Source organism: Grampus griseus (genome assembly GCF_964374135.1).
Source record: "Grampus griseus genome assembly, chromosome: 7".
In the NCBI taxonomy this organism is placed as follows: domain Eukaryota; kingdom Metazoa; phylum Chordata; class Mammalia; order Artiodactyla; family Delphinidae; genus Grampus; species Grampus griseus.
The window spans coordinates 23118267-23133598 of NC_139001.1; the positions used below are offsets into that span (position 1 = coordinate 23118267).

At 35.9% G+C, this 15332-nt stretch overlaps 1 protein-coding gene across 2 annotated transcripts in view; it reads right to left on the reverse strand.

The window, feature by feature from the left end:
• Positions 1 to 15332, reverse strand: part of SPAG16 (sperm associated antigen 16) — a gene marked incomplete at both ends in the record, with an annotated part of 885965 nt that overhangs the window by 414617 nt on the left and 456016 nt on the right. For both annotated transcript variants that reach the window (XM_082657932.1, XM_082657931.1), the window contains one exon: positions 13354 to 13539. In XM_082657932.1, the coding sequence (XP_082514058.1) occupies positions 13354 to 13539 (186 nt within the window). The remainder of the gene's footprint in view (positions 1 to 13353; positions 13540 to 15332) is intronic.

Here is a 15332-nt window from a genome sequence, read left to right on the forward strand (position 1 = left end):
TGGAAACAAACAAAATATCCTTCAAGGAGTGAATCTATAAGCAAACTGGTATACCTATACAATTTACTATGATTTACCAATAAAAAGGGTTAAGTCCTGCTACACAAAATAGTTAAATGAATCTCAAGGGCATTTCACTGAATGAAAAAGAGCCAACCTCAGATGTTCACATACTGTATGGTTCAATTTATATAACAATTTTGAATTGACATTTATAGTAATGGAGACCAGAACAGTGGTTGCCAAGGGTTAGAGTTGGGGGGAAGAGTGTGATCATGAAGGGGTAACCTGAGGGAGTTTCCTTATGGTGATGGAACTCTCTGTATCCTGATTACAGAGGTACAGAGTTACATTGGTTACTCTAATTTACATGTGTGATAAACTTTCATAGAACTACACACACACATATGAAAATGCATGTAGTAGAAACTGGTGAGATTTGACTAAGGTCTGCGCTTGTGTTACTAATACTGTACCAATGTCAGTTTCCTAGTTTTGATAATATACAATAGTCGATATTATCATTGGGGGAATCTGGGTGAAGAGTACATGAAAGCTGTTCATTATTCAATTTATTCTGGGTAATTAAACTAATTCAAAATAAAAAGGTATAAAAGAGTAATAGGGATCATCTAAAATTTACTGAGCAGAGAAGCAATTGATACTCTAAAATTACTCCAATAATCTATTTATAAGAATTTCTCCAACAATCTATTTTTAAGAATTGAGACAAGAAGTTAGACTCCATTTTCTTCTAAGAATGATCATAAAAGTCTATTTAAGTACCTAGGTCAACTGAAGAAGCATGAATTCTATAATATAAAATAGAGCTAAAATACAACTTTAATATTACATTCACATTTGCAAGAAGATGATTATAAGAGAAATATGGGGTTAGAAAGAGGATATATTGTTTGAAAACTGGTTGTCATTATTCCTCTCCCTAAATGCACACTTCTGTGTAGTCACTTCTTACACTGATCCTGGTCTTGGCCATGTGACTTGCTTTGGTCAATGGAACAGCTGCAAGCAGAAACTTGAAAAAGAGGCTTGAACACAGGGGAAATAAGGAGTAGGGAGGGTGTTAGGGATTTAAAGATAGAGGAGAAAGGAATGAAATATTCATTTTGCATGGTAGAAAGTTAATTGACAGAGGAAATTCAGTAGGATTCAACTTGTGAGTTGAGGTTATAAATATAAAGTGAGACCAGTCATCATGATTCTGGTGTGTGTGTGTGTGTGTGCGCACGTGCACACGCATGTGCACGTGTGTTTGTGTCTCCTATCCATGCTTAGCTGACCAGGTGTAGGTAGAGAGTAGGCAGAGAACTGGTTTAAATAGAGTTGGGGTGTTGACAGGCAAAAAATGTGGAGGAAGAGAGGACCAAGGGATTTGCAGCTGTGTGGGAAGGGCAGACCACTGTGATGGACCTTGGATGTCACTCTGGGTAAGAAGGGAGAAACAGGAAGGCTGTTATCAGGGCAAGAGAAAAAACAGTGGAGACGATAAGTTATCAACACCTCTGGAATCAAAGAATTGTTGGAGCAGGTGGTATTAGAGGATACAAGCCAGAGAAGTGGGATGGGGAATGGTACACACAGAGCAGAAAACCTAAAATAGAGATCTGAAAGTTGTTGGAAGTAAGGAGATGAAGAAACTGGAAGTCCAAGGTGTTAGATGAATTTTCTGCTTGGATAACGATATTGCACTCCATGAACACAGTAAGCCATGTGATAAATCATTTCAAACGTGATGGGTATGACCATACAGTGAAGGAGTGGCTAATGGTACGGTCTCAAAGCATGTGCTTCTGTGGTTTGTGAGGAGGCAGGAGGAAAGAAAGTGATCTAGAAGTGACAGTGAAGACCATGGAGGGGATGTAAACCATTAATTTATACATTAATTTTTAAAATGTTTATTACTTTTCCAGTCCGTTTGAGTACTGGGAACAGATCAGTGAACAACCTTCTAGGTCCAGTGGTGGGAAAATTTGTTTCAGTATTCCAGAAAAATTTAACTTTTGCATATATATATATATGTATATATATATATATATGATAAATGTGTATAAAACTCAAACACATTTTATGTATGTACCTCAAAGACAGGGTCTAGTGATCACTATTTATTATGAGTTGTAAATCTTTTGGAAAGAATTAAGGGGAGGTAGTTACAGGATCCATAAGAAAAGGAACTCCATCTTCTCAAGGGAGACCAGTTTAAGTAAAAAGATAAAGAGTACAATGAAGAGATGGAGGATATAAAATATTTTGCTAACGACAGGCAGTGGATTCCAAAGCATACAGTGGAAGGGAGATCAGAGGTGAGTGAGAAATCAAGACTGATTGGTGGATATATGGACAATAAGTAGAGTATAAAGGCTGTTTTTATTGAGGTGATCCAAATAAACAAGGCTCTCAGTCATATGGGATTAATCCCAATAGCCTCTTAAGGGAAGATAATCAATTCCAGCTTGGGGACTGGGTTCTTAGATAGAGTTTAGTGATAGGAATATGAACATAGGTAGTAAGAGCCATGATAATTCAGATAATGAAGAACTAATTTATTGTTGGGAGCTATCACTGAAAGCTTCAAGTCTAAGACATAGTCTGCTTAGATATGATTAAGAGGAAATGAGAGCAAGGAATAGAGGTGGCTACATAATAATTACCACTATTGCTAGTTAATGTTATTTGTGTAAGAGATTTACAATCCATGATGAATATTAAGTATGTAGGCAGTACCTTTGAGGTGTAGATATATAATTTATTGTTACAAGTTTGCATATACCTATGATATATTAATATGTATTTGTGTAATAGTGGAGCAAAGTTCAAAGCAAAGTTAAATTTACTCTGGCGATACTGACATTAATATTCTCTAAAAAGTGCATTGAATTTGTCACATGATAACTATAGAAATAGACAATGAAATGAATTATATAACACCTCTAAAACTGGAAGCATTAGATGCTTTTATAAACTTGTCAGACATTGGATCAAAGATAATCAAGAAAAAAATGTCAAATGTCCACTTTCTTTTATAGCAGCCATGGCTTCACATAAAGATATCTTTTGTGTTTCTAGGCTAAAACACTGCACCTTTTAGAATACATATTTAGATAATCACCATGAATTTCCAACAGTAACTTTAAGTCTTAAATTTATGGGTAAGAAAGTTTTACTTGGACGTGTATTCAGACAATAACACATAAAATTACTATAATTAACTCATTTGACATCTTTAGTTTTTAAATGTCCTGAATTACTTAGCATAAGAAAAAACAAGTTTTGGATCTCTTTGTATCTGTCTGTATACTTAGGAAATCACATAATATAGGTATGCTTCTTTCTAACCAGAAGTAAAAAAATTAAACATAAGCAGGGTAGGATATAACAGACACATCTTAGTATAACTATTTCTATTTGTTATTACTGAATAGCATTTTAGACTGTTCCTTGCTAATGCGTATTATCCTAAAATCCATCATATTCTTCCTTATGCAAGGCAAAAAACAAACTGACACCATAACCCCAAACCAAACTGAAACGGAACCATCACAGGAAAGTTCATTCTTCATGTGAAAACTGCTCTAAACTATCCTAATTGGATGGTTTATGTGTGATGGATACCTACAGGCTACTGATAATACTCAAATACCAATGAAAAAATTATCTTTGGAAAGATGACAGACTCAGCACCATTTTTAATATCCACGTCGTTGGTGGCTTATTACCCCGATGGTTCTACTTATTTCCAAGAATGGAGAACTAGTACGCACTCACAGCATCTCAGAAAGTCAGTCACCCTCAGTGATAGTTGCTTTGCACCTCTAGAGATAAGGAATTAATATTGCGATCAATGGCCAGGTTAGAGAACTTGTCTAATAATTTATAAATTGTAGAAAACCAGCAACACCTTCTTCTATACTGTAAGCTCCACTAGGGCTAGGCTTTGTTTGTCCAATTCAGTGCTGTATCCTCAACTCCAGGGATAAGAGTTGCTGAGTGACTGGTAAAAATTGAATAAATGAATAATCAATTTTAAAGATAGAAAGCAATTTGTAATAATTCCACGGGCAAATCTACTAAATGATTCAAGAAATTATGGGCCAAATCAGAAGAGATGACTTTTCTAGAAGGTGAAATCCTGCTAGAGGCAATGCTTCCTGCAGGATCCATTCTAGGTTAAGAGGTAACCGAAGGCCAGACCAGGGAATAATCATTTCATGTTCCTTGACTGAAGAAGGTCTGGTTCATTTCCTACCCAGGACACACGTTAACAAGTTCTGCTCTTATTGATACACGTTAATATTTTGTACAAACTCATGCCAGATACTGTGAAGAAACAGTATTTAAAATTTCTATGAAAACATGTCCCTAGTGTTTTAAGAGAACAAATTCAATTTTATTACCTAAATAGGAAGTATTTCCCATCTCACAACATAGTTTTATATAAGAAAGCAGTTTAATTCTACCTAAATTTTTATTGCTTGCTATTTTTATATCAGTTTACATCTTTTGATATGATGCACTTGGACATCCAATTCATTTTGATAACAACTGAATCAAAACAGAGATTTCTTTAAAGGAAAACCATTTCAGTAATTCCAAAACAATGTTTCAGGGACATGGTAATACTTAGTATTTTCTGTCTCCAATAAATGGTTTTGAAACAAATTGGGTTTTGGAGTCATATAGAAAGCATAAGTAAGTAAATAAATGCAATTTAGATTAGATGATATTTAAAATATTTGAGATAGTCAAACATTTATGCACTGCTTTAATACTAATATATGTATATACATCAACATTTGGATATACACACACAAACACGTGTAAGCATACTATACATATGATCAAACCTTAAATATACAAGTATATGTGAATATAAATGGAAATCAAAGAAGATGTAACAATTGATATATTATCCATGGAACAGGATAAATTGATCACAACAGGTCAATTTTAGAATGCTACTATGTCTTTTAATATAACATAATTATGTTTCAAGCATTGCTCTAGCAGTCTATTAATATATACCTTGGGTGCCTTTTCAAGTATAAGAAGGCAAGCTGGGGGGTTTTACAATACAAGACAGGTATTAATGTACCAATAATCCACGCCCTTGAGTCTTAATACTTCCTACGTTGCTATGCTTTAAAACCATTAATATTGTACAATATGTCCTTCATCTCTAATATATCCAATTTTGCATATGTATCATAAAGGATATGACATATATTATTAACAAAATATATTATAAATACTAACCTCCCTTTTTGTAACTTATCTGGTGCTATCTCATCATTACTAATTTTATAGTAAAGAAATAAATTTCTCACAATTTGGAGTTCACGTTGGTGCACTATCTGACCAAAGAAATTAATAGTACCTACCATTAAAAGAGGATAACTCACCATTAAGAGAATCTTAATATTTTACATTTCCTTTTTCTTAATTTTAACTGTTCCCTTTATTTATAGCATTCTGTTTCTCTCACCTCATCCAGGCTGGGGGTTATATTGCCCAATGAATTATTAAATTAAGAAGGAAGCAATGTTGGTGGGCAGGAAGGAACACTCAGTTCTCTTCAATGGACATCACCTGTTAGATGAACAATGAGAAGGCATCCCTCACTCTACAGCATTTCCTGGAATGCCAGTTGATGAATCTGGTTGGAAAAGCTTTTTTATAAAGTTCACATTGGTGTTCCAGTATAAAGAGAATGAGCTTTATGCCTTCCAGGTGTCTCAAAATATAACAGGTGATTTGCTTTCCCCTTCTCTCATAACTCATAATGCCTCAGCAATTCCTAGTGTCTTCATCTTCCAAATCTATCCAAAATACAAGCAATTCTCATTACCGTCACTGTTCCCATTGTGGCTCAAACCTTCACTGTCTTTTGCCTGGATGGTTGCAATAGCCTCCCAACTGCTCTTCCTGCTTTTACCCTTGTCTCCCCAGCCCTCCTCTGTCACAGTTTAATCTAAAAACAGTAACCAGAGTCATTTTGTTAGAGTATAAAACAGATTATGTGACTCTTCTGCTCAAAACTCTCCAGTGTTTTCCCATCTCTTTGAGAATAAAGGTAAAAGACATTCAAATGGGCTACAAGGCTGTGTGTTGTGTGCCACATACATGTTTAACTGCCTTATCTCTACTATTCACTTGTCTACTCCAGTCACACTGGCCTTCTTGCTGTTCCTTAGTCATATAAGTCCTGCTACCACCATAGGGGAGCTCACTGCTCAGAAAAGCTTGGAATGTTCTTCTCCTAGATATTGTCTTGGCTTACTGCCTCACCTACTTCAGATTACCCAAATATCAACTTCACAGTGAGAATTTCCCTGACCATCCTGTTTAAAATTGCAATTCCTTCCTATGCCCACCACTCCTTTCCACTTTTCATATTTTATTTTTTCTTTACCAAACTTAACACCCCCAAATACTATATATAATAGTTTATTATTATTATTTTTAATTTGCCTTATTTTCTGCCTCACAATAGAATGTCATCTACATGAGTACAGGAGTTTTTGTCTATTTTGTTCACTGATAGAGCTTAGTGACTAGGGCAATGCACATAACAAAGTGTCCAATACATATTTGTTGGGTCTACAAATAATTTTTGAAAAAAACAAACGTATAAGGTTAACCACAAAGCAGGTACTATTTTGTATCCTATCAGCCTGACTGCAATCAGCAAAACTGATTTTCATCAGTAAGTATAGTCAATGCTACTATGAAATTGAAGTCCTTAGTGTTTTTTCTATTGTTTAAATGAAATCATTATTATTGAATCAGCTTTCCACTAATGGAGGCACTAATTTACTGTACTTGCATTTTAACAGCTACCTTTATAGGCATTAACTTCCATGCAAATCAGTTATTTGACTTACAGATATTGCTAACGGCAAATAGGACTTAATAGGCTCCAAAAGTATTGCAACAGATGTCAAGGATGAGAAGTGAGAAGGGGCAAGGGAAAAAAAAAAGCAGTTGAATGGCCATCTAATATCAGCACAGAGTTTCTAGTATTATGCCATCCAAATAATTTTGATAACATTACAGGGCTTGTAGTAGTTGCCTTATTAATATGTTGTGAGGAAAAAAAAAACATTACCTGAAAAATATTTACAAGGTGCCTATACTGGACTGGGCAGATCAAAGTACTACAACAAACAGAGTGGGAATATAATTTTTCAAATAAAATAGAAATTTATTTTCTTATTTCTGACTAGTCCAGAGAACGCTGCAGGTGAACTGGAGGTAGGGATTCGGGGTGGCTTTACATCAAGCAGGCTGACGATCACACTGTCATTTTCAACGATTGGTTTCTAAGGTTACTCTGGCTATGGTCATTAATATCCCATCCCACCACATGGGAGAAAGAATATAGAAATGTGCATATCATTTCAACTTATATTCTATTGCAGAGAACTTAGTGACGTAACCACACTTAACTTAAAGCAAGGCTGAGAAACACCACTTAGATAGAAAGCCAGGTGTCCAATTCACATGGAAGAAGGAGAAAGCGAGTTCCGGTGAACAGCTAGCAGTCTCTGCCACAGTTTGGCCTTTTGCGCACCAAATATCTGTGCCGTCCTTCTTTTCACATATACAGTATTCAGTTATATGCCCCACCCCCCACCCCCGCAAAAAGGAGACAACACAAATTCTCACTCATTTACTGCTTGTATCTCGCAGTCCATGATCTCTGCATGATGCACAATCTGCTCCACTGGGTTGAAAGGTGTCTCTTGTGTTCTAGTGACCAACCAAATAAAAGACAAGCTTTCTGCCTTCTCTACTATCACAGATAAAATGTACAACGATGAAGCAGGGCACAATACTGCAATACAAACTCCAGTACAGAAAGTAGGAAAAAATGGGAAATACACAAGAGTCACCAGCCCAAAGAGTGACAGAATCCTGGGCAGGTATCGTGAGAAACTTTGTCATTGTATTGAAGTTTTTTGATTGAATCATGCCTCTCTCACTAAGAGCAGCTCCTTTGCTTATTATTCTTTGTGGTCTCTGGCTTTGTTCCATGGCCAAGGTTTTTCCTTGTCCATTTTCCTCTATGACCACATCTGAAGTGGGAGCTGTTGTCTGTGACTACCTTCCAAACTATATAACACTAGCAGTCCACTTCCTTTGAATGTAAGTTCAGGGTCCTGAGGACTGTTCTACAGTTAGAAGAGTCAGGAGATTATTAAGGATAGGCTCATGGTTTCCTTGCCAATACAGTTCTCTCAAAAACGAGGTAGGTTTTCTGATATATTCGCTTCCAGTGAATGGTATGCAGTGGTGACCACAAATTACTTTTCTAAACATAGTTCTTAAACTTTTATTTTTCTCTCAAACATAATTTTCAAGTCATCTGAAACAATACACCTGGATATAAGGGCAGCAGATTTACTTCCCATTGTTTAGCGTCCAGAAGCTGAATTATACAAAGCACTCCGTTTCCTTCCACCCTTGTTACAAACCACTCAATTCTTGCCTTTGTAATATTGTGTTAAAATCAGTGGGGGCAGCTACACTTGGTAACATTTTGCTTGTTTCAAATCCTTTCCCCTCAAACTACAAGCTAAGTACAGGCACACAGTCTGTGTTCCAAACCTCAGAGATACAGTGTGGTATAGGCACTCATACAAATACCCAACTACCTTGGGGAGAAAAGCATCCATGGGTCAACCAGAATATCTTATCTAATATTATAAACTGCAGATGCATTGCACATTCTGTTTCAAAATTGCTGCATTTTTAAATTACTTGTAATCTCACTCAGGGCAGTAATGGAGTCTTAGGATTTTCTAATGTCTATAACACAGCCCAACACTGGTAATTCATTACATGAATATTTATTGATGATCTTATGCTTTAAAGAAACACAATTTTTATAGTCGACTGAGACATTTACTGATTTTCCTATCTAATTTTCATCACTTTATAGATTTATGTAGAATAAGACAATTAAATTATAATTTGAATGTGGATGGGAACAGGGACAGCACTTTCTTCATGTGTATGTGTTGATTTTCTCTATTATTTATGCAACCAAATTGCCATGCATCAAGAATTCTCTACTTAGGATACAACGGTGTGTGTGTGCATGTGTGTGTGTGTGCTTTAAGACTGATTTTTAAATGGTTCTGAAGAAACTAGGGGCAGGACAGGCATAAAGATGCAGAGGTAGAGAATGGACTTGAGGACACAGGGAGGGGAAAGGGTAAGCTGGGACGAAGTGAGAGAGTGGCATGGACATACATACACTACCAAATGTAAAATAGATAGGTAGTGGGAAGCAGCCACATAGCACAGGGAGATCAGCACAGTGCTATGTGACTACCTAGAGGAGTGGGATAGGGAGGGTGGGAGGGAGATGCAAGAGGGAGGAGATATGGGGATATATGTATATGTATAGCTGATTCACTTTGTTATAAAACAGAAACTAACACACCATTGTAAAGCAATTATACTCCAATAAAGATGTTAAAAAAAGACTGATTTTAAAGCATGTATTTGAAAATTAATGTAGCAATCAATGATTACAAATTAAAACACATGTAAGTTTCCACTATTTTATAAATGATTATTCAAAAGACCATTGAAGTACTACTTTTAATTATTCATAGAAACCTCGTAGAGTGTCAGTGCATCCAGACTAAGAATGCCCCAGATATTGTCCAGAGATTCTTATTAGCATTTAGTAAATGTGGGTCTTGATCTGCATATTTTACATTAATTATGATTTCCAGGTATACAATTTTCTGGTGAGGAGCTAATTAGATGGTCTTAGCAGGTAATATCCAATTCAGGAAGAGTTATAGGGCTAGGGATATGACACCAACCAAAGGATATTCAAGGCTGAGCCAGGGGTTCGAAGGGAAGGGCAGACTGTAAATACAAAAAGAATATATTCTAAATTCTTCCTTCTCTGGTGAACAGCAGAGTCTATCAATATTTTTTTAATTAAAAACTATGTGGCATTGGGCTCCCCTGGTGGCGCAGTGGTTAAGAGTCTGCCTGCCAATGCAGGAGACAGCGGTTCGATCCCTGGTCTGGGAAGATCCCACATGCCGCGGAGCAACTGAGCCTGTGTGCCACAACTACTGAGCCTGTGCTCTAGAGCCCACGAGCCACAACTAGTGAGCCCGCGTACCACAACTACTGAAGCCCGTGCGCCTAGAGCCCGTGCTCTGCAACAAGAGAAGCCACCGCAATGAGAAGCCCACGCACTGCAACGAAGAGTAGCCTCCGCTCACCACAACTACAGAAAACCTGCACGCAGCAACGAAGACCCAACACAGCCAAAAATAAACAAAATAAATAAAAAATTAAAAAATAATAAAAAATAAATAAATTAAAAAACAAAACTATGTGGCTCCAATATAAGTGTATGACCCAGCATAGCACAGTTTCTACCACCATCATCTTACCAAGGCAAATAACCTCTCCCCTTAAGTCACTAAGCCAGTTCCAATGACCTACAAAATTTTAAGCAAGACACTAGTTTTAGACATATCTACACAGTATGGATCCATGAGCAATCATAAATTACAGCTCCGTGCTTTGATTATAACTTTGAAAGGTCTATCAATAGCCACCAAAGAAACAATCAATCTCTCCCTATTTGTCAATATTTATCCACTACCTCAGCTTTAAAACTGGTATAATTTCTTTGTCTCTGATGATGACGGTGAGCTCTTGACACTGATGGGAAATTTGAAATGTAAAGGATTTTTGGCATCAATCAGAAGCAATTTTGATCTGTTATATCAATATCTACTGGGTCTCAATTGGAAGACAGTATTTGGATATCAGGGTTATGGAGAAAAGCTTTCAAGTCAAAGTGTTTGAAATTATTCTAAGTAGGGCTGAGTCTACTGGGAATCCTTTTTTTTTTTTTTTTTTAACACAGTTTGATTTAAACACTCTGAGTGATTAAGACATTTGAAGATATATTTTAGAATGGACCACAGTCTTCTATTAAAATCCTCATCTAAGCCAAAAGTGATAAAAAATTAAAATTAGATAAATGTTAAAAGTTCACTTATATAAGTCCTAGAGATCTACTGTACAAAACAGTACCTATAGATAACAGAACTGTTAGCATACTTAAAATTTTTCTAATAGGCTAGATCTTATATTAAGTGTTCTTATAAAAATAACAATAATAAAGAGGGCAGGAGGAAACTTTTAGAGGCAATAGATACGTTTATGCATTGATTGTAATGGTTTCATGGGTATATATTTATCTTCAAACTCATCAAGTTGTTTACACTAAATATGCACAGCTTTCTGTATGTCAATCATACTCCAAAATAAAGTAGTTTTAAAAAATTCCAGTAATCTATTATAATAAATATTTATGAAATATGGTTGCATAATATAGAAACATAATAAAATTAAGAATTACATGATTGATTATTCCAGATAACCAAATGGTACGCACATGAGTATTAAAACATATCTTAGATTGTCACTATTTTAGACAGAAATAGGTTTAAAATGTATTATTTAGAGCCATGTTTTCTCATTCAGAATATGACAAACATTAGTGATCTGTATCCACTAACTCAAGTGGATTATGCTATTTATCCATTAATGCTCTGTAATTGTCAAGGTCTAGACAGGAGACAGAACTTGCACTTAACATTTTAACAGCAAGAATTTAATATGTGGGATTGTTAACTATGCATAAAGTTGTTAGCTAGATGACTATAAAGAGAAAGCAAGAACATTAAGGTATCATGGAGAAAGCCGCCGCAGGAAAGAGCTACCACCCATAGGACTGAGTGAACAAAGGGACTGCAGTGGCATTATTGAAACGTAAAACCTTGGTGGGGGCACTACAGAGCTGAAACTCAGCCTCTGAGGAGGGGGCATGTGATTGCTAGTACTGATGTTCCTCATCTTGGAAGAGGCCATGCAGAGTTGGGAACACAGAGCTCTGAGAAGGGGGCACCTGTTTGCTGGAACTAATGTCTTTGATGATGGACGGCATGATGCAGCTGTTTCTGCCAGCACTGGAAAAACTGTCAACTGGATTCAGCTGCTGTGATGAGAATAAACTGATGCTGCTGAGGTGAAGTGCTGCTAGGGGATATCCACTGGAACCGCAAGTCCAGAAGCAGCCCACAGGAAGGGAACAGGAAGAAGCAGGCCCCTCTACCTCCCCTAGCCTTGTGGTCTCCTGCAGGTGCCCACTATTACCAAAGCCTAATACAGAGTCAGCTGGCAAAGCAAAAATGTGGTTTGTAAAGTTCCAGCTCCAGCATCTCAAAAAAGATACAGAAGGGCGAGTTTGGTACTGAGAGAAAATAGCATAATGACTGGCACATGGCCTTAAGAGATAAACTACAGATAGAACAGAGCACACCCTTTCAAAGAACCCTCCCAGGAAACCTGTTGACTTTTCTGTAAGCACCTTACATGCTCTCTCTTCTAAATATGTTATCCATGATTCAAGGAAGAGTGGGGAAAGTTTGTTAAAGGTACCTGTTTTACCCATGACCCCCAAAACAATAGTGTCCACCTTTAATGCAAGTTCATCTTTCTCTTACAAAATAAATTACAATGGCTCAGTGATAATTGTTCACATAAATTTGAGGAGTCACTATCACTTATATTTGGAATCTGGGCATGGATTAAAATATTAAAGTGATCAGAAATCTGACTGATGATCTTCAATCCCTCAGTTAGCTGAAGCAATCAGGGTATTGGATACCAGCTCTTTTTATCTTATTTGTATACCTAACAGGATGGAATAATCATCCAAAAATATAAAATACAGGTATTTTGATAGCAAAAATATAATAAATTTGTCTCTCTGGAATTAAGATCAAAGCATATGGTATTGTATAGGACTTTGCTTACCATAAATTGGATTAATTCTTACAATTTGTGAATTGCCAAGAAGCATTTAATTTGAGAAATGTTATAATATATCAAAATTTAGTGAAAAGCAAACAATTATTTCTGTCATCTTCATGCCTACTGAATTGTTGGTTTGACAATCCAGAGAGACAGCAGACCTATGGAGGGGAGAACGAAAAATCTAACTCTTTAAAATAAGTCTTTGTCTCTATCTTGCTTAAAACAGCTTCCCAATGAAGCAATTCTAATCTGATTACATAGGCTTGATCTTGAACCTACATTTAGAAAGAACTCATTACATCAACAGAGATTAATGGAATTAGAAATGGATTTTACAGAGATTATTTAAGTAACTCTATAGTTTTATAATTAACAGGGTTTTTCTTTTAATTTCCCACTGGGGGATAATTTATCCATGTATATTTATCAACATAGGGTGCTAATATTGTTCAAAGTACTTCTTACCTATTAACATCCCAGATTTTGCTAGTTGTATCCAATGAGGAGGAAGCCACAAAATCACCACAGGAGTGCCACGTGCAGGACCATACTGCATGGGTGTGTCCTTCGAAGGTCAAAATGCAATTGCCTTTAGACAGGTCCCATAATTTAACTGTAGTGTCACCACTTGAAGTAGCCAACTTGTTGCCACTATTTGCAAGAACATAAAAAAGTAATCTGTTAAAAAAATCAACTTGCAGTTAATTTATTATGAATGGTTGTATTCTGTGAATAACTTGTGTGTGTGTCTGAGTTATTTTTACTTTTAAGGACATATCTTTATGCCTGAATCTTATTATCTTATTTGAGTCTGCACAATTTGATACTTCCTTATATTGTTTCGTAATTCAAATTGATTAGAGAACTGCTGTTGCACAGTTTCTGTATTAATTCTATAGTCTTCCAGATTAATCCACTAAACAGCACTTTTTTAACACATACATTAGTTTCAGGGCTATGTTAGGCTCTGTGGATGATATAACCTCAGAATGAGGAAAATTTAGACGTGGGCTAAGACAATTTCAAACACGTAATACAACATAAAACAGTAGGCCAGCATTGTTTATGTTTGTATTAATTAACTGCTGCAGGAGTGCAGCTTGCATTTTGAAGAAATATGTGAATCAGAAATGAGAGGGCTTTGGAGCTACATCTTGAGAGATGAAAGATTTTGAAGAGCTGGGTGGTTAAGAATGAGTCATTGGATTTTCCATTTGAGTCATTAGTAGATGTTAAAAAAGCACTGGCTTTCAAGTGGTGGACCCAAAAACAAGTTTAAGAAATGAGTGGGTGTCCATGACATGAAAAGAAACATCTAGGTTTTTTTTGTAAAATATCAATTGCAAGAAAATTTCAATGCCTTCGTCTTCTCCACATCCTTCAGCATTGTTTGCTCCTTCTATGTGTTCTCTTAGTAACTTTTCTCTCACTGAATATAATGAACTGCTTATCTGCCTCCTTCCTTGTGTTTTTGATGGGGAACTGTTTCCTCTCTCTGTTTCTACAGCATCAAGCATTATGATTAACCAACTGAAGTGCTCATTAAATGCTTTCAGAATGAATAAATATATGAATGAATGAATGAAGTGATGCTATAAATGAAGAAGAAAAGTTGCCCAAAATTTCTAAGACCGTAATGGCACTTGCATCAAGACAAGCATTTTGCTTGCTTGCTTTTACTTGCTTACTTTTATGCTGAGAGAATTAAACTTTTATGAGCAGCAACCACTGGAGAGGAAGGCTCAAAGATTCTGCCAGAAAAGCAGATTATAGAGTGAAGACATTTGAATTAAAGTGATAAAAGGATATTTATTTCTTTTTCAAATTAGCAGATTTTAAAAATTACTAAAAAAAAGTACTATATAAGGGTAGCCCTTTACTAATAGGTAGATATTAAAAACTGTCCTTTGCTTTGCAACTGTTGTTTATCTGTACGTTTGCCATTAAAATTTTTACTTTTTAATATTAAAACTGAACAATACATTTGTCTAAAGATACTGCATTATAACATCACATTGAGGGTTATAGCTTCAAAATATGAATCTGGGTAGAGGCCTGGGAGGACACAGACATTCAGTCCATGACAGTATATAAGTTAAAAATAGGGATGGTAGAAAAAAAGAATACATTTTCCTGGTCAAAATCTCAGAGGAGAATGATATAAAATGGGATACAGGCAACACTCAAAGAATTACAAGTTGACAATTTACAGAAACTGAAAATTTAAGATGTAGAACCACAGATTCTGGAAGAAAAATGTATACCAAGTGGAATAAACAGTGTAAACAAAAAGAAATCTTCACTTAGATAAATTTTAGTCAACTGCAGAGCACCATAGGCAACAATATAAATAATTAGAAAAATAAGAAGAGAAAAAAAGAGAAGGAAACGTTATTTATTTACATAGTGCTTAACACATGCTAGAAACTCTACTAAGCACATTA